The sequence below is a fragment of the Pan troglodytes genome, chromosome 19, assembly GCF_028858775.2.
Source record: "Pan troglodytes isolate AG18354 chromosome 19, NHGRI_mPanTro3-v2.0_pri, whole genome shotgun sequence".
NCBI classification, from domain to species: domain Eukaryota; kingdom Metazoa; phylum Chordata; class Mammalia; order Primates; family Hominidae; genus Pan; species Pan troglodytes.
Genome location: NC_072417.2, coordinates 35,548,214 through 35,570,348, shown reverse-complemented (window position 1 = coordinate 35,570,348; position 22,135 = coordinate 35,548,214). Strand labels below are relative to the sequence as shown.

The 22,135-nt window shown below is 44.3% G+C and overlaps 1 protein-coding gene and 1 pseudogene across 6 annotated transcripts in view; both read left to right on the top strand.

Moving 5' to 3' along the window:
* LRRC37B (leucine rich repeat containing 37B) overlaps positions 1-18,198 on the top strand; it is a 46,176-nt gene extending 27,978 nt beyond the window's left edge. For 2 of the 6 annotated variants that reach the window (XM_024350140.3, XM_063798139.1), the window contains 6 exons: positions 226-300; positions 10,365-10,483; positions 12,439-12,579; positions 13,780-14,072; positions 14,681-14,785; positions 17,970-18,198. In XM_024350140.3, the coding sequence (XP_024205908.2) occupies positions 226-300; positions 10,365-10,483; positions 12,439-12,579; positions 13,780-14,072; positions 14,681-14,785; positions 17,970-18,032 (796 nt within the window). In that variant the 3' untranslated portion in view covers positions 18,033-18,198. Of the gene's footprint in view, positions 1-225; positions 301-676; positions 797-10,364; positions 10,502-12,438; positions 12,580-13,779; positions 14,073-14,680; positions 14,786-17,969 lie in introns of all 6 variants that reach the window. The other 4 variants (XM_063798137.1, XM_054669904.2, XM_063798138.1 and 1 more) reach the window with 4 other exon arrangements.
* LOC134808926 (endophilin-A2-like) lies at positions 4,949-6,427 on the top strand (annotated as a pseudogene).
* Positions 18,199-22,135: the final 3,937 nt, after the last annotated feature.

Below are 22,135 nucleotides of genomic sequence, written 5' to 3'. Positions count from 1 at the left end.
AAAAAAAAAGTGTAAGTTCTCTTAAATATCATTAATTTGATGATGTAGATCAACTTAAATTTCTTTAATAAGATCTCTCTGGAATTTTACGGCAAATAAACTATTGAAGTGGCTTGTTTTATAGAGAAGCCAAAATAGAAGTAATCACATGTCCTTGAATTATCTTTTGAAGTACAGAATTTTGTAATGGGTTCATATCATGAATGTTTCGGCTTTCTTCTTCAGAGACATGGGAACAACACACATCACACTTACAACACTTAAGAACATTCTCACGATAACTGTTGAACTGGAAAAACTGTAAGTTATTTTTTCTTAGATTTATTTTTACTTAGTTGGTTTTTTAGGTTTGTTTTATTATTTTCTTAAGTCAGGTTTATTGAGATTTAATTTTCATATAACATTCACCCTTTAGTTTGATGAGTTTTGACAAATGTATAGTTACATAACCACCACCACATTCCCAATATAAAGCATTTCTGTCACCTCAGAAAGGCCCCTCATTTCCCTTTGTAGGCAATCCCTTCCTCCCACCATCAGCCCCTGTTAGCTACTAATCTGATTTCTGTTCCTATAGTTTTGTCTTTTTCGGAATGTCTTATAAATGAAATCATGTAGCATGTAGCCTCTTGTGTTTGACTTCTTTCACTTAGTATTGTTTTTTATTTTTTTTGAGACGGAGTCTCACTGTCACTCAGGCTGCAGTGCAGAGGCATGACCTCAGCTCACTACAACCTCCGCCTCCCAGGTTCAAGTGGTTCTCCTGCCTCAGCCTCCCAAGTAGCTGGGATTACAGGTGTGTGCCACCATGACCAGAAAATTTTCATATTTTTAGTAGAGATGAAGTTTCACCATGCTGGCCAGACTGGTTTCGAACTCCTGACCTCAAGTGATCTGCCTGCTTCGGCCTCCCAAAGTGCTAGGTGTGAGCCACCTCACCCGGCCTCACTCAGCATAATTTTTTTTGAGATTATGCTACCATCCATGTTGTTGCCCCTATCAGTACAGCTGGCCCTCCATATCTACATGTTCCTCGTCCATGGATTCAACTAACCATGGATGGAGAATATTTGGAAAAAATAAAATATATAAAATAATACAACAATAAAACAGTAGAAAATTTAAAACACGGTACAATTATTTACATACCATTTACACTGTACTAGGTATTTAAAGTATACCCGAGGCTTATGTCATTTATTATATCAAGTATTATGTCATTCCATATAAAATATTTCAGCATCTGTGGACTTTGGTATCTGCAGGGGGTCCTGGAGCCAATCCCCTGCAGACACCGAGGGACAACTCTTCACTCCTTTTTATTGCTCAGTAGTATTCCAGTTGTGTGGATGTATCAATTTGTTTATCCATTCATCAATGTATAGACATTTGGGTAGCTTCCAATTTTTTGCAATTATGAATAAAACTCCTAAAAACACTCATATACAGGTCTTTGTGTGAACCAATGTTTTCATTTCTTTGGGTAAATACCTAGGAGTTGGATTGTTCACATGCTTAGTGTATATTTAACTTTTTAAGAAACTGCTGAACTGTTTCCTAAAGTGGCTGTGCCATTTTACATTTCCACCAGCGTTGTATGAGAGTCACAGTTGTTCCACATCTTCAGCTTTTTTTTTTTTTTTTTTTTTTTTTCAACACAGTCTTGCTCTATCCCCAGGCTAGAGTGCAGTGGTGCCATATCGGCTCACTGCAACCTCTACCTCCTGAGTTCAAACAGTTCTCCTGCCTCAGCCTCCCAAGTAGCTGTAGGCACCTGCCACCACACCCAGCTAATTTTTATATTTTTAGTAGAGATAGGGTTTCACCATGTTGGCCAGGCTGGTCTTGAACTCCTGACCTCAATGGATCCACACCCCCTGGCCTCCCAAAGTGCTGTGGTTACAGGCGTGAGCCACCATGTCCAGCCCAGCAGATATTTTTTTGAGACAGACTCATTGCTGGAGTGCAGCAGCAAGATCTCAGCTCACTGCAAACTCGGCCTCCCAGGTTCAAGTGATTCTCCTCCCTCAGCCTCCTGAGTAACTGGGATTATAGCCACATACCACCATGCCCAGCTAATTTTTATATTTTTAGTAGAGATGGGGTTTCATCTTGTCGGCCAGGCTGGTCTCAAACTCCTGGCCTCATTTGATTCACCTGCCTTGGCCTCCCAAAGTGCTGGGATTACAGGCGTGAGCCACCATGCATGGCCCAGCCCAGCAGATTCTTATATTTGAGTTTTTAAAGAAATATTCACCTTTCTACTGCTAGATGTGTAGTGGAATCTCATTGTGGTTTTAATTTGCATTTCTTTAATAGCTAGTGATGTTGAATGTTCATGTGCAAATATCTTCTTTACTATACTGTTCAAATCTGTTCCCATATTTTAATTGGATATTAATATTTTTATTGAGGCTTTTTTTCCCTGTTATCCCATTGGAAATTCATTATTATTGAGTTTTAAGAGTGCTTTAGGCCAGGCATGGTGGCTCACGCCTGTAATCCCAGTACTTTGGGAGGCCAAGGCGGGTGGATCACAAGGTCAGGAGATCAAGACCATCCTGGCTAACACAGTGAAACCCAGTCTCTACTAAATATACACACACACACACACACAAACACACACACAATTAGCCGGGCGTAGTGGCGGGCACCTTTAGTCCCAGCTACTCGGGAGGCTGAGGCAGGAGAATGGCGTTATCCCAGGGGGTGGAGCTTGCAGTGAGCAGAGATCACGCCACTGCACTCCAGCCTGGGCGACACAGTGAGACTCCATCTCAAACAAAAAAAAAAGAGTGCTTTATAGATTCTAGATACAAGTCTTTTCAGGGACCAGGTACAGTGGCTCATGCCTATAATCCCAGCACATTGGGAGGCTGAGGCAGGAGGATTGCTTGAGGCCAGGAGTTTTAGACCACCTGGGCAATATGGTGAAACCTTGTCTCTACCAAAAACATAAAAATTAGGCAGGTGCAGTGGTGCTCACCTGTGGTCCCAGCTACACGGGAAGCTGAGGTGGGAGGATTGCTTGAGCCTGGGAGGTCGAGGCTGCAGTGAGCTGTGATCGCCACCGCACTCCAGCCTGGGTCACAGAGTGAGATACTATCTCAAAAATTAAATAAGTAAATAAATAAAAACAAAAAACAAGGCCTTATAGATATGTGTTTGGTAAATATCTTCTCTCAGGTTGTGGTTTGTCTTTTCATTCTGTTAAAAGTGTTCTCTGGCTGGGCATAGTGACTCACACCTGTAATCATAGCACTTTGGGAGGCCGAGGCAGGTGGATCACTTGAAGTCAGGAGTTCGAGACCATCCTGGCCAACGTTGCAAAACCCCAATCTCCACTAAAAATACACAAATTAGCCAGTTGTGGTGGCCCATGCCTGTAATCCCGGCTACTCAGGAGGCTGAGGCACAAGAAGTGCTTGAACCTGGGAGGTGGAGGTTGCAATGAGCCAAGATTGCACCACTGCACTCCAGCCTGGGCAACAGAGTGAGACTCTGTCTCAAAAAAATAAAGAAAGAAAGAAAATAAATAAGTAAAGTTTTGTGAAGAGCAGAAGTTTTTAATTTTGATCAGCTTTAAGTTAGCAATTTTTTCTTATATGGCTTGTGCTTTTTTGTTTCTTACCTAAGAAATCTTTAAGAACCTGTTGTTTAATCCAAAGTGGAAAAGATTTACTCTCTATGTCTTCTCCCAGAAATTGTGTACATTTAGATCTATGATCCATTTTGAGTTAATTTGCATATATGGTGTGAGGTTTATTGTTTTTTTGTTTTTTTGCAATTTCATTTTTATTTTTTGGAGAAATGAGGTCTCACGGTGTTGTCCAGGCTGGTTTCGAACTCCTGGCCTCAAGTGATCCTCCGGCCTCGTTCTCCCAGAGTGCTGCAATTATAGGCATGAGGCATCATGCCTGGCCTTCTTTGTAGATATAGGTATAGATATATATCTGTCTATATCTATATATATCTTCACCAGGTGTGATGGCACACTCCTGTAGTCCCCACTACTAGGGAGGCTGAGGCGGGGGTATCGCTTGAACCCAGGAGGTAGAGGTTGCAGTGAGCCAAGATGACACCACTGCACTCCAGCCTGGGTGACAGAGCAAGACCCTGCCTAAAAATATATATATATATATATATATATATAGTATATATATATATATATAGTATATATATTTATATACGTATTTTTATATATATTTCTATATATATATTCTATATATATTTCTATATATATTTTATATATTTATATATATTTTATATATTATATATATATATTTCTGCAGGGCCCTATTGTGAGTTTGTTACACAACTTACTGCAACTTAAATTGTGCCACCACCACCCCCCACAATATGGCAAGCTAAATAGAAACTCAGTTATGCTAAGGCTGGTTGAGGGCACTGTGCAAGATTAGCATGGAAAGGGCCCTTCATTTGGCACTCTGCTCCGTTCATTTTTGTCAGGTCACTTTCTTATCTTCACCGGGCTGTCAGATGTGTTTTACTGCTCTAGCCTCACTTTCCTCAGCCTCCTGCAGCATCTTCCCTGTAAGCTACATCCCTTCCTCTCTGGATGAAGTCCTCTTCATCGACCAACTTTCTCACTTAGTTCTCTAAGATAGTGAGGATCTGTCTGCTTTCTTCTTGACCATTAGTGGATAGGAAAAAAATGCTCTGATTTTCTGTAACCATTTGTCACCAAGGCCATAAAGACATTGAACTAATTTCCTTATTGGAGTTCATTATTGGAAGTCTTGAGGAGTTTACACATTTATCTACAAAGTAAGTAGGCCAGCTCATTTGTCTTGGCTCATGTGTAATCCTTAAAGCGTATTGAAAAATTACTATTCTCAAGTAAGGATAATGTATATCTCAGGTCACTTACAGTCTCAAAGTTTTGTCAGTATACTTTAAAAGAATCCTGCGAACAGATCTAGATTGAAGGAGACTAAAGAATCATGAACTCGAGGTGGCCCCGGGGCAGGCGCAGAGCTGGCAAGGACGTGGTGGGGCCCCTGAGGCGTGCAGAGGGTCACGCACCTGGGAGCCTGTTGCTGGCGCGGTCCGGGCGGGAGGTTCGGCGGCGGGAGGCAGTCTGTCGGTTGCAGGGCTGAAGAAGCAGTTCTACAAGGCGAGCCAGCTGGTCAGTGAGAAGGTCGGAGGGGCTGAGGGGACCAAGCTGGACGATGACTTCAAAGAGATGGAGATGTCATCAGCAAGGCGGTGACGGAAATGCTGGCAAGGACCATCAAGTACCTGCAGCCCAACCCAGCCTCGCAGGCTAAGCTGACCATGCTCAACACGGTGTGCAAGATCCAGGGCCAGGTGAAGAACCCCGGCTACCCGCAGTCGGAGGGGCTCCTGAGCGAGTGCCTGATCTGCCACCAGAAGGAGCTGGGCAACGAGTCCAACTTCAGTGACGCACTGCTGGATGCCGGCGAGTCCATGAAGCACCTGGCAGAGGTGAAGGACTCCCTGGACATAGAGGTCAAGCAGAAGTTCATTGACCTCCTCCAGAACCTGTGTGAGAAAGACCTGAAGGGGATCCAGCACCACCTGCAGAAGCTGGAGGGCCGCCGCCTGGACTTTGACTAAAAGAAGCGGCAGGGCAAGATCCCCGACGAGGAGCTGCACCAGGCACTGGAGAAGTTTGAGGACTCCAAGGAGGTAGCAGAAACCAGCATGCACAACCTCCTGGAGACCGACATTGAGCAGGTGAGTCAACTCCGGGCCCTGGCGGAGGCGCAGCTGAACTACCACTGGCAGGCCATGCAGATCCTGGACGAGCTGGCAGAGAAGCTCAAGCGCAGGATGCGGGAAGCTTCCTCACGCCCCAAGCGGGAGTATAAGGCCAAGTTCTGGGAGCCCTTTGACCTCGGAGAGCCTGAGCAGTCCAACGGGGGCTTCCCCTGCACCACAGTCCCCAAGATTGCAGCTTCATCCTCTTTCCGATCTTCCGACAAGTCCATCCGGACTCCTAGCAGGAGCATGCCGCCCCTAGACCAGCCAAGCTGCAAGGTGCTGTATGACTTCCAGCCTGAGAACCATGGGGAGCTGGGCTTCCATGAGGGCGACGTCTTCACGCTGATCAACCAGATCAACGAGAACTGGTACCAGGGCATGCTGGACAGCCAGTTGGGCTTCTTCCTGCTCAGCTACATGGACGTGCTCATGCCTCTGCCCAGTGACTCACTGGTGCCCCCGCCCCGCCCCTCCATCCACACTGGGTGGCACCCCCTGCCAGGTCTCCTGCCTTCCATGGGCTCCTGCTGCCAAGGCGGTGTCCAAGCCTGCCGGCACCACCCAGGCCCGGGTCCTTGAGGTACTCCCTCAGCAGGGAGCCACACTTGGGTGGGAGGCTTATCTGGGTGGGTGGGGACGCTTGTTTACACTAGCGCTGACCCCCAACGGTGACGGCTCCCTTCCTCACTCCATGGCGCCGGCCTCCTCCCTGCTCCCCAGCTCCTCACCCAGCTGGCCCAGACGGGGCAACACTAAGGTGCTCTCAGAAACACTAATGTTCCTCCAGGGCAGCCCCCACCTCCGTCCTGACCCCATGGGGGCCCAGCCCACAGCCTACCCTCGAGTTCCACGGCCTTAACAGGCTTGGATCGAGTGTCCCTGTGGGGTGGCTCAGAGACAGGACCCTGGTTTTAAATCCCCCCACAAGCCTGCTCCTGGCGATGAACCCTAGCCCCACTCCAGGGCCACAGTACCCCAGCCTCACACATGCACTCCTCCCCAAGGCCAGGGCAGAGGGCCTCACTGTTTCCCTGGCCTGCTGTCAGCTTGCAGCCAGGAGACAGAGGCCAGCTGGGATCTGCCCCACCTTCCCCCCGTACCGCTCCCCTCAACCAGGACAGAGAACATGGCCTCCTCTAGGGCCCTGCCTCCCAAGCCTTACCCTCACACACCAAGTACCTTTTCAGCTTTTTAACTGCCCCCAGCCAGGCCCACGGAAGCCTGTGTCACTCTGGCACAAGCTGCCACCACCAGCCACCTACACACCCCCCCAGCACACCTCGCATGGGACCACAGCCCCAGCCGTGCTGCTAAGGGCCAAGCACAAAGGCTCCAGTGAGCCAATGTTCAAGCCCCTGGTAGCCAGGCCTCCCCTTGCCGAGCCGCTGCCACCCCACCCTGTGGGAAGTGGCCCCAGCCATCTCCTCTAGACCACGGCAGGCAGCCCCGGGGTCCCCAGACCCCTGTCCAGGCCAGCATGTCTGCAGCCCTGACATCTGCTTCCTCTGTCGCCCAATCCAAAATCGACGAAATGGAGGGTCCTCTGGGCTGGGCCACATTCACATTCCCTTCCCCCTGAGGCCCAGCGAAGCCTCTGGACCCCAGGTTCTGCTCTGCACCCTCGTGGTCAGCAGTACATGAAGGGCACAGACACCCTGGCAGAGATGAGCACACAGCCTTGGGCACGGTTCAGGGCAAACTGAAATGTATGCCCGAATTTTGTAAACAGAAGTATTAAAGGTCTTTCTACAAAAAAAAAAAAAAAATCATGAACACAAAATGCAATGTCTGATGTTTGATTGGATTCTGAATTTTTTAAGCCATGTTATGATTGGGACAATTGTGAAAATGTGTATATGGAATGCATAGTAGGCAATGATAATATTAAGTTCCATTGGGTGATGAGAGTCTTCTGGTTATGGAGGAGAATGCATTGGTTCTTAGGGGCTGCACACTGATGTCTTTACTGGTGAAGGGTCATTATGTCTGCAACTGACTCTCAAATGGTTTGTCCAGAAAATGTATAGACATACACACATGGAAAGGAAATGTGGCAAAGTATTAGCTACTGTTGATTCCAGATGAAAGTTATACAGGTGTTCGTTATACCATTTGAAAATGCTTCCTAGCCATCCTAAGCCTTAAAGGAAAAAAAGAAAATGTTTAAAATCAAAAGCTGGGGGCAGGAAAAGAATAACAAAACCTTTGGGCTCATGCCTGTAATCCCAGCACTTTGGGAGGCCAAGGAGAGGGGGTTGCTTGAGCTCAGGAGTTTGAGACCAGCCTGGGCAACATGGTGAAACCCCATCTCTACAAAAAATACAAAAATGAGCCAGGTGTGGTGGCACACACCTGTAGTTCTAGCTACTCAGGAGGCTGAGGCGGGAGGATCACTTGAGCCCAGGAGACAAAGGCTGCAGTGAGCCGAGATTGCACCACTGCACCCAACCTGTGTAACAGAGCAAGACTCAGCCTCAAAACAAAAGAAACATCTTTGTGTCAGAGTTAAGGTTGCTATATAAGTAAAATGCTAGGTTATGGTTCTGGGTACATTCAATCTATATGAAGATCAGAGGCTTCTATTGGACCCAAAGGAATACGAGTCACTTGTGATTATTCCTCTGTAGGTTTGAAAGATGTATCAGACCAACTTACTGGATGCAGTTTTAATTTAAAACTCTATACATCATACCCCCAACTCACAGACTTCATGTATCCATTGAATACTCTTCTGTTTCCACAGTCTTAATGTGGCCCTAACAAAGTCATCCTTTTAGAGGACTCAAAAGAGGCCCCCCTACAACTTCTGTAATGTAATATTTATAGTAGTTAACATTTATTGATCACTCACTGTGTGCCAGACATTTTTCGGGTAGGGATTCATTTAATCCTCAAAACTCATTTGAGGTAGGTACTATTATAATGACAAGGCCAAGGAACAGAGATTAAGCAATTTGCCCAAATTTACATTATTCACAGAGCTGGGATTTAAGCCTAGTCTGGCTGTGGAATCTGTATTCTTAATGACCATGCTATACTGCTTAAGATTAACCTTGAGAATTTATTCCAGTTACAGAGATTGTTTTTATTTCTCTGAAACTGCCCCCAAGAAGCCATAACAATAAATTAATCAATTATCTTGGTTTTCTCTTTTGCCCAAATTTATATTTTGAAAAAAATTCAAACATGCCAGAAAGATGAAAGAATACTACAGAATCCAGTCAAAGATCAGGCACTGCATGTCATGTCTTCATTTCCTTTAATCTAAAACATGCCTCTACTTTTTTTGATCTTTCATGACATTGGCATTTTTTAAGAGTCAAAGATAGTTGTCTTGTAAGTTGTCCCACAATCTGGATTTCTCTGTTTCCACATGAGATTCAAGTTAAGCATCTTTGGGAAGAATACTGCATAGGTGACGTATCTTTCCTGCCTCGTGACCCCAGGTGGCTCATAATGCTAAGTTTGATCACTTGTTTAAGGTGATCTTCCAGATCTCTCCACTGTAGTTATTTTGCTGGGTGTGGTGGCTCACACTTGTAATCCCAGCACTTTGGAAGGCCGAGATGGGCAAATCACTTGAGTCCAGTTTTAGACCAGCCTGAACAACAAGGTGAAATCCTGTCTCTACTAAAAATAACAAAAACAAAAAACTAAAATTAGCTGGGGTGGTGGTGCAAGCCTATAGTCCCATCTACCTGGGGGGCTGAATTTGGAGGGTCACTTGAGCCCAGGGGGTCGAGGCTGCAGTTAGCTATGATTTTGCCACTGTACTTCAGCCTAGGTGACAGACTGAGACCTTGTCTCATAAAAAAATAAAAAATAACTTTTCCCTTTGGTAATTAATAAAAAATCTGTGGGGTGGTACTTTGAGATCAGTGAAGATCCTGTTCTCAAATGTCTTTTCACCCAACTCCATCAATGATAATCTTTGTCTGAATCTATTTTTATTACATTGGTGGTTGCAAAGTGACACTTTTTAAAACTCTGTCATTCCTTCTACATTTATTAGCTAGCATTATTTCATTAAAGAACAACTCCCCCTCTTTTAAAATATCATTCTTCATGGATTTTTATATATTATGTTGTAGTTTATTGTTGTTATTCTTTTGAATGCTCAAATTGTCCAGATTTGGCCAATGCAATCTCCGTTATTTTTTTAACCCCACAATCCAAGTTAAACGGAGCTATTTTTAATGCCCAGAGTAATTTCTAATACTTCCCACTCCCAACAGGAATTGAGAAAGGGCCTTCAGAAGTTGGGGGCTTATTCAGACTCTTCTTAGAAGTCTACCTTCTTCCTGTATACTTTCAGCCCAAAGTGAGACTTTTGAGTCGGGAAGAGATACCTCTGAATTTAAACTACTGATCAGTGTCACCCAATTCTAATCCCAACCACCTTTATTCTAGGCATACCATACTCACTGCCATGCTTACCCTTCAGTTGGGCACCTGTGTCCTCCTTCCCATTGGCCTTCTGGTTCCTACCCAAGTGTCCAGTCCATGGGTCTCAGTAACACCTCTTTGCCCAGCCCTGTGGTAGCGTTGGCTGCCTCCTTTACCTACTCAAGTAACCGCTTTACCACTAATTTATTGTTTTGTGTTTTCATCTATAGGATCTTACCTAGCCATATGGTCTGCTGCCTCTGCCAATTTAAAAATAGCATTGAGGCTGTCTCCAAGACAGTCAAGCTGCATTGCAACACTGCATGTCTGACTAACAGCATACATTGTCGTGAGTCCAAATTGCCTGGTGATAAATTGTTACATTATTTTAAGTATTTGTTTTTAAATTTTTATTTTTAATTGATGAAATGTTAAGCTGATGATATAATTGTTTTATTTACTCAGTCAGATTTCAACTCCCTCAACTTCTGAATGACTCCCTTGCTGGGAGTCAGGTTCTCAGTTATTATTACAAAATTTAATAATGGAACAGTTCCATATGCATAAAGGACCAAGAGAAAGAAATGGGAAGGCTAGGGAATAACATTAACATCCACACACTGTGTACTGTGCTCTCTGCTTGGTGCTTTGCCCCCAGTGATAATTTCTTCATATAGTGCAATGTAGTTTGTAAGCTGGTTTTATATCCATGAGGTCTCAAGTACTCTCTGCCTTTTAGGACAGATGTAGATCCGGTTTTGTTTTTGTTTTTGTTTTTACAGTTTTATAAGAGTAGAAGTGATGCTGTTTTATTTGAAGCCTGAGAGCTTCTGGTTCCATAACCAGAAATTGCTACCTGGCTCTTCTATTGGAATGGAGGGCTTTTCCATTCTTAGTCCATCCAACTCTGAACTTGCTCTGAATCTCAAACCTTTCTATTCACAGAACAAATGCTCAAGTTTTTTCAAGAGTTTTTCTGTAGATTAGGTTTATTAGCACCAACTTCATGACTTCTAAAATGTGACTGCTTGAATACAGGTATCTACCAGTGATATGGGGTGGATAATTAATAATGCTTGGCTACTTCTGTAAAGACAGTGTTGCTTATTTTTCAAAACTTTTTCTTTTTCTTTTCTTTTCTTTTTTTTTTTTTTTTTACCAATTATATTCTTCCCTTCTCCCCAAGAGGTGGGCAGAAAAGCATTGTTAATCTCCTTTTACAGGTGAGGAAAAACAAGATCAGAGGTGCTAAGTGCTGTAGCCTAGTGCCAGGTCTTCTGTCCCCAATTCTGGGTTCTCCCCAAGCCCATGTTTCTCCTTTCTCGCAATCTTTACTTCTTCCGCTGACCTTCAGCACCACCCAAAATACTTTTAATTCTGGAAAAGAAGCCCAGCTGCACACTGGCACACTTGACCTTCATGCAGTCAGAAGCTTTGGATGGTTCCCCATCCAAAATATTAGAGATGAATGAAAGTGAAGTAGGCATCTGACAAAAGTCACTTTTTCCCTTCTGCATTTAGGACCTCAAGTAATGTTTGTCCAGAAACTGCTACCATACCATAGATTCATTGTATATTTAACAACATAGGCATACAATCTGGCAAATTAAAAATCTCTTAACCTACACCCTGAATCCCTGCCCAAATTTAAGAAAAGAACTAAGGTGGACACAGTGTTTTTTTCCATGTCACATCTTCTGTGATGGGGCTATGATATGTGGGAGCAGAGAATGGGGTGGGTGGGTGGAGCACATGCCAGATGAGGATCTGTCAGCAATGGGAGGGGGCATCCACTTTAGCATCTCCACCCTGCTCCTCTCAGAGGACCGCCTTTCATTGCATTCAGCTGCGATGGTAGCAAGAACACAGGCACACTGAGGATGAGGAGAGTGGGAGCCTTGTGCTGTCTCTGCATATGAGGCAGGACAGCACAGGGTATGGAGCAGTCTGCAGAGAGGCCAGTTCATCAGCTCATCAGGGAAGCACTTGTCTTCCACCTTGGGCTTTGACTGAGCACTGGGCAATTGGCCCCTGGGGATCAACGGAATAATCCTAAGCAGAGTTACTCTATGTCACACTATGGAATGTTCCAAGTAGGTGGCCATGTTTTCAAAAGATGTCTTTTCCTCCTTTCGTTGTTGCCATTTCATAGGTTTAGGTTTGGGTGTATGTTTCTCCTCTCTGAATGGCACTCGAATGTTTGCTGACTCTTACTCTGTGTGACTGGGGCATACAGCTATGGACTGAGTATGAAAGATGATCAAAGATATTTCATGATCAAAGCAGTCTCTTCTTTTCTGACAGCTGAAGAAGCATCTGTAGGCAATCCAGAAGGAGCGTTCATGAAGATGTTACAAGCCCGGAAGCAGCACATGAGCACTGAGCTGACTATTGAGTCGGAGGCGCCCTCAGACAGCAGTGGCATCAACTTGTCAGGCTTTGGGAGTGAGTAGCTAGACACCAATGACGAGAGTGATGTTAGCAGTGCACTAAGTTACATCTTGCCTTATCTCTCACTGGGAAATCTAGGTGCAGAATCAATGTTGTTACCGTTCACTGAACAGCTATTTTCAAATGTACAAGATGGAGATAGGCTCCTGAGTATTTTGAAAAACAATAGAAAGAGCCCCTCACAGTCCAGCCTTCTAGGTAACAAATTTAAAAACCAAATATTTGAAAAAAAAATTAGAAACTGTGCAACCACAGGAAAACAGCCTGGCAAAGATTCAAAGTGTAGGCAAAAACCTGCAGAGAGTGAACAGAGTCCTCACAGGCCCAAGGAGCATCCAGGAAAGGCACTTCAAAGAGATGGGAAAGCACAGCACTAGGAAAGAACAGGATGCCCAGGCATTTGTGGACAATGCTGCCAAAGGAAAAAGGCTTGAGGGTCCAGCCCCGAGGGAGCTGGAACAGCCTCACATAGTGCAGGGGCCTGAGAAGGTAGTGGGAAACACCATCTACACCAAGCCTTCATTCACCCAAGAGCATAAGGCAGCAGTCTCCTCTGTGCTGAAACCCTTCTCCATGGGCGTGCCTTCTGCCTCTAGCCCTGCAAAAGCCCTACCTCAGGTCAGAGACAGATCGAAAGACAGCCTACACCATTTTAATTTTAGAAATGGCAATGGCTAGAGTGAAAAACATGAAGGCTGCTAAACCAATCGCACATTCCAGAAAAAAATACCGCTTTTATAAAGCTCACTCCCGTGTGGCCCACAGAACACCCAAGGCCAAAAAGATTAGAAAGTTTAGAAAGGGCAGTTATCTCAACAGACCGATGCTCGCAAAGAGGCCGCTGTTCTCTGCAGCGAAGAGCCTCATAAATTCGCAAGGGGTTTTTTCATCCTTAGGAGACCTGAGTCCTCAAGAAAACCCTCTTCTGGAAGTAGTTGCTCCTTCAGAACGTTTTATAGAAAACACTAGTGTAAAAGACACAACTAATGTAAAAGACACAAAAGAGATGTGTTCAAAGACACATCTCTGAAAACACAAACTACAATCATCCTCCTGAGGCAGTTTCCGCTGGGACTGCATTCAACTTAGAACCAAATGTTAAACAAACTGAGACAAAATGGGAATACAACAATGTGGGCATTGACTTGTCCCCTGAGCCCAAAAGCTTCAATTACCCATTGCTCTCATCCCCAGGTGATCAGCTTGAAATTCAGCTAACCGAGCAGCTACGGTCCCTCATCCCCAACGAGGATGTGAGAAAGTTCATGTCTCATGTTATCCGGACCTTGAAAATGGAATGTTCAGAAACACATGTGCAAGGGAGCTGTGCCAAGCTCATGTTGCAAACAGGCCTCCTGATGAAGCTTCTCAGCGAGCAGCAGGAAGCAAAGGCATTGAATGTAGAATGGGATACGGACCAACAAAAAACAAATTATATTAATGAGAACATGGAACAGAATGAACAGAAAGAGCAGAAGTCAAGTGAGGTGAGGACCACACAGAAACATGAGACCCAGATTTCCCATCATTTAGCATATGCCAGGAAAGTGCCCACATAGGAGAACCTGGGACTCCCAGGCCATAGCTTGTCTTGGCCATGTAACTTTGGCCATGACAGTGATCTCCCACTTCGCTCATGTAGACAGTGAAATAGATTAGGGCACAAGATGAACTGTAGGCCGGGGGTGGTAGCTCATGCCTGTAATCCCAGCACTTTGGGAGGCCGAGGTGGGTGGATCACTTGAGGTCAGGAGTTTAAGACCAGCTCGGCCAACATAGTGAAACCCTGTCTTCACAAAAAATACAAAAATTAGCTGCGTGTGGTGACACATGCCTGTAGTCCCAGCTACTCAGGAGGCTGAGGTGGGAGGATCACCTGAGCCCAGGGAGGTTGAGTCAGTAGTGAACTGTGATCGCACCACTGTACTCCCACCTGGGTGACAGAGTGAGATCCTGTCTCAAAAAAAATAAAAAGATCAAAAGAACCTGTAAGCTACTCAACTGGAATACTGGGGTTTTGAAAATTTAGCTTCCATTCTCTCTCTCTTTTTTTTTAATTGTTCTTTCTTTTTTCTTTTTTTCTTTTTTTTTTTAGCTCATGAAAGAAGTTCCAGGATATGACTATAAGAACAAACTCATCTTCGCAATATCTGTGACTGTAATACTAATAATTTTGATTATAATTTTTTGTCTTATAGAGGTAAGGACAATAATTAATTCAGGTTTTCAGAATACAATCCTGTGTTTGTGTGGATTCAGAATCCACAAACTGAAAACCAACGTCACTTTCCCACTTGACATTCTTCTTCTGTCATTTAAGGCTGAGGTGTGCTTTGTTCTTTTACTGCAATGTATATTCCAGGATTTTTAAAGGATCCTCGCTTCCAGGAGGTCTCTGTGAAATAAAACCAAGTTAATCCCACTAGACTATTTTAAGAAGTTAAGTTGATATAATAGCAAAATTTCTCCCACGCAAAACTATCTCAACAATTGGATGTACTCACTGAGTCACCCCTTACTCTGCCACTAATTTATTTCCTTGTTGCTTAAATGATGAGAGACATATAATCTCCACCCTCACGGAGTTGTCATCACCCTGGAGAGGAAGAAGACAGCCAAAAGAGAGAAGTATTGTCTTGTAGACTTACTAGATTCACATAGAATCATCCTTCTCCAGTGTGTAAGGTGTTGTCTAAATAGGTCCAGTTAAAGAACTACAGGGTAGCCATTTTTTAAAAAAAATTTTGGCCACGTTTTCAAATTCACAGGGGAGGGGGAATGTCTCATACTCCAGCCCTCCTGAGCCTAGGCCCTCTGTGAGATGTGTCACCATTTCTTGGACACCATATGAGACATTCCCCCTCGGATTAGAGATGCTCAACCTGCATCAACAAATCTAAAGCCTGCATCTGGCTACCCTGGGGCGAGTCCTGTTTACAGTGCCCATTCCTGGAGCTCGCCTCTTTTTGCCTTTTGTTTGATTATGTGATGTATTACTTTTCCCAGCAGGCCAGTGCTAGCATACTGGAAGAGGGATTTAATAAGCTGGCACCCTTGATGCTATGCTCCTAATCCAACCTTATTTGCCTCATTGGCCATTTCCATTATGGTGGCAACCCTCCATTCCAGCCACAGCAGCCCCTCAGCGTCCCCCAGTCACACTGTCCCCATTGCTGCTTATCTGTGCCTTTGTCCATCTACAATGCCCTTATTTCACTCTGCCTGTGGGAGTCCTGTGAATCTCTCCAAAGCCAACTCAGTTCATCTTTCTGCTTGAAACCTTCCCTGAATAGGCCAGGTGCGGTGGCTCATGCCTGTAATCCCAGCACTTTGGGAGGCCAAGGCAGGCGGATCACAAGGTCAGGAGATCGAGACCATCCTGGCTAACACAGTGGAACCCCGTCTCTACTAAAAATGCAAAAAATTAGCTGGGTGTGGTGGCGGGCGTGTGTCGTCCCAGCTACTTGTGAGGCTGAAGCAGGAGAATGGCGTGAACCTGGGAGGTGGAGCATGCAGCCAGCCAAGATCAGGCTGCTGCACTCCAGCCTGGGGGACAGAGCGAGACTCTGCCTCAAAAAAAAAAAAAAAAAAAAAAAAAAAAAAAAAAAAAAAGAAAGAAAGAAACTTCCCTGAATATTCCAGCCCTCCTGAGCCTAGTCCCTTTGTGAGATTTGTCCCCATTTCTTGGACACCATATGAGAGACTTCAGAGGCTAAAGTGGGAGGATTGCTTGAGCCTGGGAGGTCGAGGATGCAGCGAGCTGTGGTCATACCACTGCACTCTAGCCTGGGCAACAGAGCGAGACCTTGTCTCAAAAACAGCCACCACCAAAAACTATCTTGGGATTTGAATAGGATTACCTTAAATTTGTAGATAAATTTGAGAATTGACATCTGTACGACATTCTAGAACATGGTATCTCATGTCATGAATTCATTTCTTGTTAATGTCTTTCAGAAGAGTTTTAGGGTTTCCATCATATAGATCTTACACATCTTTTGTTAGATAACAGATCTTTGTATTTTTGTTCCTAAATACTTCAGACATTTGTATTGCCATTGTAAATGGGATCTTTCTTCCATTTTCTAGTTAGTTATTGGTGGTACATCTGAAAAGCAGTTGAGGTTTGTGTGCTGCTCTCTTGATTTTGTTTCTAGCCACCGTACTGAATTCTCATATTACTTCCAGTAAAATCTTAGTTGATTCTCTTAGGCTTCTTTGGCTAACATTTATTATTTTATATGCAAATAATGACAGTTTTGTCTCTTCCTTTTCAATACTTACACTCTTTCCTTCCTTTCCTTTCTTTTTTTTTTCTTTCTCAGGGCCTTGTTGTCACCCAGACTGGAGAGCAATGGTGTGATCTACCTCACTGTAACCTCAAACTCCTGGGCTTAAGGGATCCTCCTGCCTCAGCTTCCTGAGTGGCTGGGACTACAGGCAGGCAGTGAATTTTAAAACTTTTGTTGTAGAGACAAGATCTTGCTATGTTGCCCAGGCTGGTTTTCCTGCCACTTTAGAGCAGGTTTCCTTTTTTTTCATACTTTTAAGAGTTTTTTATTAGGAATTGTCTGTTGAATGTTAGCTAAAACAGTCAATAAAATGCGTTAAGTACCAGCTGCATGCAAGACCCTAAGTTAGATACAGTCAGCCCTCTTCATCAGCAGGTCCACATCTTCAGATTCAACTAGATAAGGCTGAATATTTGAAGAAAGAAACAATAAAAATACAATTAGAAAGTACAGTATAACAACTGTTGCCATTATACAATATCTATACATTTTATTAGTGATGACCTAAAGTACATGGAACCAGGCACGGTGACTCACACTTGTAATCCCAACACTTTGGGAGGCCAACCTGGGCAGCATAGTGAGACCTTGTCTTTAATAAAAATAAAAATAAAAAAATTAGCCAGTGTGGTGGTATGCACCTGTAGTCCCAGCTACTCAAGAGGCTGAGGTGGGCAGATCACTGGAGCCCAGGAGGTTGCGGCTGCAGTGAGCTGTGATTGTGACACTGCTCTCCAGCCTGAGTGACAGAGGGTGATCCTGTCTCTAAGTAAGTAAATAAATAAAGTATATGGGGGGGGGGGGTGTGTGTTGGTTATATGCAAACACTGCACCATTATACGTAAGGGATTGAGCATCCACAGATTCTGGTATGGTTTGGGGGCGATATCCTAGAACCAGTCCTCTGCAAGGTAGCAAGGATGACTGAACTGTGGAAGAATCAAAGCACTCTTAAACAGCATACAATTCCTGTCTTCAAAAAAGTTATCTCATCGGGTAGATGAGACTTAAAATGAATAAAAGGAATGAATACACATTGGAGATAGTGGTTGTTGTGATAGATAACCTTAATTGTGTTTTCTTCCAAAACAGGTGAATGCACATAAAAGGGCATCAGAAAAATACAAAGACAACCCATCAATATCAGGAGGCTGAGCACGAGTTAAAGCATGTGGATGGCCTGGAGCCATGTTTTAAAAATTGTTATTAAATATTGGTTTTTTACGTAAATCAATGAAAACTTTCTTTACTTTGTGGTTGTGTTCCTCAAAATGAGAATTTTTAACAATAATAAAAATAAAGCTTGTTAGATCATTTTTAATGGTAATAAATTGGTTACTGAAGATTTGACTAAAGAGAAAACTAGGCCAATCTAAGTAGAGTCCAAATGAAGTAGAAAGTCCATAGAGAACAGGCAAAAAGGAAGTTGTGGAACCACAGACAGTAAAAGGAAAAAATTGGCCAGGCGCAATGGCTCATACCTGTAATCCCAGCACTTTGGGAGGCTGAAGTGGGTGGATCGCTTGAGCCCAGTTCAGGCAACATGACAAAACCCCCATCTCTACAAAAAAAATGGTCAACATGACAAAACCCCCAATGTCTACAAAAAAATACACAAAACACATGAGCCAGGGGTGGTGGTGTGCACTTGTAGTCCTAGCTACTTGGTAGGCTGAGGTGGGAGTATCGCTTGAACCTGGGAGGTGGAGGTTGCAGTAAGCTGAGGTTGAGCTGTTATACCCCAACCTGGGTGACAGTTGAAAGAGTGAGACCCTGTCTTTAAAAAAAAAAAAAAAAAAGGAAGAAAGCAAAGAAAAACAAAATTTATTTTTGTGACAAGGTCTCTTTCTGTCTCCCAAGCTGGAGTGCAATGGCATAATCATAGCCCACTGCAGCCTCAAACTCCTGGGCTCAAGGCATCCTCCTGCCATAAAGGCCTCCCAAAGTGTTGGGATTACAGGCATAAGCCACTGTGAGGCTAGATTTTTTTTTTTTTTTTTTTTTTAAGCAAGGTTTGGCTCTGTCACCCAGGCTGGAGTGCAGTGGTGCAATCTTGGCTCACTGCAACCTCTGCCTCCCAGGCTCAAGTGATCCTCCTGCCTCAGCTTCTCAAGTAGGTGGAACTACAGGTACGTGCCACCAAGCCTGGCTAATTTTTGTATTTTTTGTAAAGAAGGGGTCTTGATACGTTGCCCAGGCTGGTCTTAAATTCCTGGGTTACAGTGATCCACCCACCTCGGCCTCCCAAAGTGCTGGGATTACAGGTGTGAGTCACCACGACTGGCCAAAAAAAGTTAAGCGTTAAAATCAAAAAGAAAATTCACCAAGCCATTTTGCATATTTTTCTGGAAACATACAGATATATATATATAGAGAGAGAGAGAGAGAGAGATCTGGACTGGACACCTTATACTATCAGTTGGGTATAACTTTGTTTCAGAAAGGACAAAGGGAACTGATTAGAGTTAAGGCACATATATGTGTGTATATATATGTGTGTGTGTGTGTGTGTGTGTGTGTGTGTGTGTGTGTGTGTGTATTTTCCCAATTCCTCATACCACTCCTTTTTATTAATTTTTATTGAGATATAAGTTATACACCATAAATTCACGCTTTTAAATAAGTGCAGAATTTAGTGGGTTTTAGTATAGTATTTACAAGACTGTACAGCCATCACCACTATTTAATTCCAGAATATTTTCATCACCCCAGAAAGCAGCCCCAGAATCACTGGCCCTGCTCCCCATTTTCTCTCCTATTTCCTGGCAAGTATTTACTTACTTCCTATGAATTTGCCCATTTGGGACATTTCATATAAATGAAATCATACAATACATGATTTCACTAAATAAGACTTTTGTGTGTGGCTTCAAACAATTTTTAAAAATTGAGGTAAAGTAGGCATAATATTTACAGTCTAACCACTGCCCCCTCTCCCCACCTGTTTTTTGAGACAGGGTCTCACTCTGTCGTCCTGGCTGGAGTGCAGTGGTGTGATCATGACTCACTGCAACCTCAACCTCCCCGGGGCTCAGGTGATCCTCCCACCTCAGTCTCGCAAGTAACTGGCACCACAGGCACACACCACCAAACCTGGCCAATTTTTGCATTGTTTGTAGAGACAGGATTTCGCTATGTTGCCCAGGCTGGTCTTGAACTCCTGGACTCAAGTGATCCTCCCACCTCAGCCTCCCAAAGTGCTGGTATTACCGGCATGAGCTACCACACCTGGCTGTCTCTAACCAGTTTTAAGTGTACAATTCAGTAGTGTTAAGTACATTCACACTGTTGTAAAAAAAATCTCCAGAACTTTTTCATCTTCCCAAATTGAAACTCTGTACCTATTAAACACTAATTCCCCATTCTCTCCTCCCAGCCCATGGTAACCACCCTTCTACTTTCTGTCTTTATGAATCTGACCACTCTAAGTACCTCATATGAGAGGAATCATACAGTATTTGTCCTTTGGTGACTGGCTTATTTCACTTAGCATAATGCCCTCAAGGGTTCTCCATGTTGTAACATGCGTCAGAAATTCATTCAAGGCTGAATAATATATCCGTTATATAGATCAATCACATTTGAGTTATCCATTCATCAGTTAATGCACATGTAGGTTGTTTCCACCTTTTGGTCATTGAGAATAATGCTGCTGTATACATACGTGTATGCGTTTCTGCATGACTATTTGTTTGCAATTCTTTTGACTATGTATGTCTCGGCTCACTGCAACCTCCGCTTCCCGGGTTCAAGCGATTCTCCTGCCTCAGCCTCTCGAGTAGCTGGGATTAGAGGCACCTGCCACCACACCCGGCTAATCTTTGTATTATTAGTAGAGACGGGGTTTCACCATGTTGGCCAGGCTGGTCTCAAACTCCTGACCTCAGGTGATCCACCCACCTCGGCCTCCCAAAGTGCTGGGATTAGAAGTATGAGCCACCACACCTGGCCATGAATTTGGTCCAGTGTCTGAACTTCACCTCTAGAGTCCCTTCCAGCCTCCTACCTCACTCCCACCTTGGCCTCCTGAGTAGCTGGGACAACAGGCTTGCGCCACCATTAACCAGCTAATTAAAAAAAAGTTTTTTTTTTTTGTAAATATGAGGTCTCCCCATGTTTCCCAGACTCCAAACCTATTTCCTAACCTTTATCATTATCTGCTTCTGTGGGATGTGAATGGAAGTGAGGTGTGCTACATTCAGGCTTTTAACACCTCCCACCTGCACCTTCTAATTCTTCCTTTGCATCTTCTGGCTGGACAAAGAGGGTCTTGTGGGGCCTCTGAGTCACTGGAAGAAGGTGAAGCCACAATATAGCTGGAGTCTGGTTCCCAGGTGCAGCAGTGTGATGTGAGTGAGAAAGTAGCCTTTAGTGCATTAAGCCACTGGGATCTACAGGTTGCTCGTAGATCAACCACGTCTACAGACGTGGGGGCACCACCATGCTCAGCTAATTTGTTATATGTTTATGTAGAGATGGGGTCTTGCTATGTTGCCCAGGCTGGTCTCAAACTTCTGGGCTTAAGCGATCCTCCCATCTCAGCCTCCCAAGTAACTGGGACTGCAGGCGCATGCTACCATAACCAGCTAATTTTTAATATTTTTTTCTGTAGAGATGGAGTCTTGCTATATTGCCCAGGCCAGTCTCGAACTCTTGGGCTCAAGCAATCCTCCCGTCTCAGCCTCCCAAAGTGCTGGGATTATAGGTGTGAGCCACCATGCCCAACCAGTTGCTTAATTCTTATAACAGCCCTCGGAGGTAGGTTCCATTGTTAGCCCCAATCTTATTTATTTAGATGGAGTCTCACTCTGTTGCCCAGGCTGGAATGCAGTGGCATGATCCCAGCTCACTGCAACCTTCGCCTCCTGGGTTCAAGTGATTCTCCTGCCTCTGCCTCCTGAGTAGCTGGGATAACAGGCACAGGCCACCATGATTGGCTCATTTTTTTTTTTTTTTTTGTATTTTTAGTAGAGACAGGGTTTCACCACGTTGGCCAGGTTGATTTCGAATTCCTGGCCTCAAATGATCTGCCCACCTCGGCCTCCCATAGCCCCAATATTTAAATGAGGAAATTGAGGTGCAGAGAGGGTCGGCCACTCGCCAAATGGGAAAAGCTAGAATTCTAACCCAGACCATTTGCCTTCAAAACCTACCCTGACCACCACAGTAACCTGTGATAAGGTGCAACTCAGAGTAAATAACCTCCTCTCTGGGCCCTGATGTCTCTCTACCTACAATGGATTTCCTGTTCCTGTGTG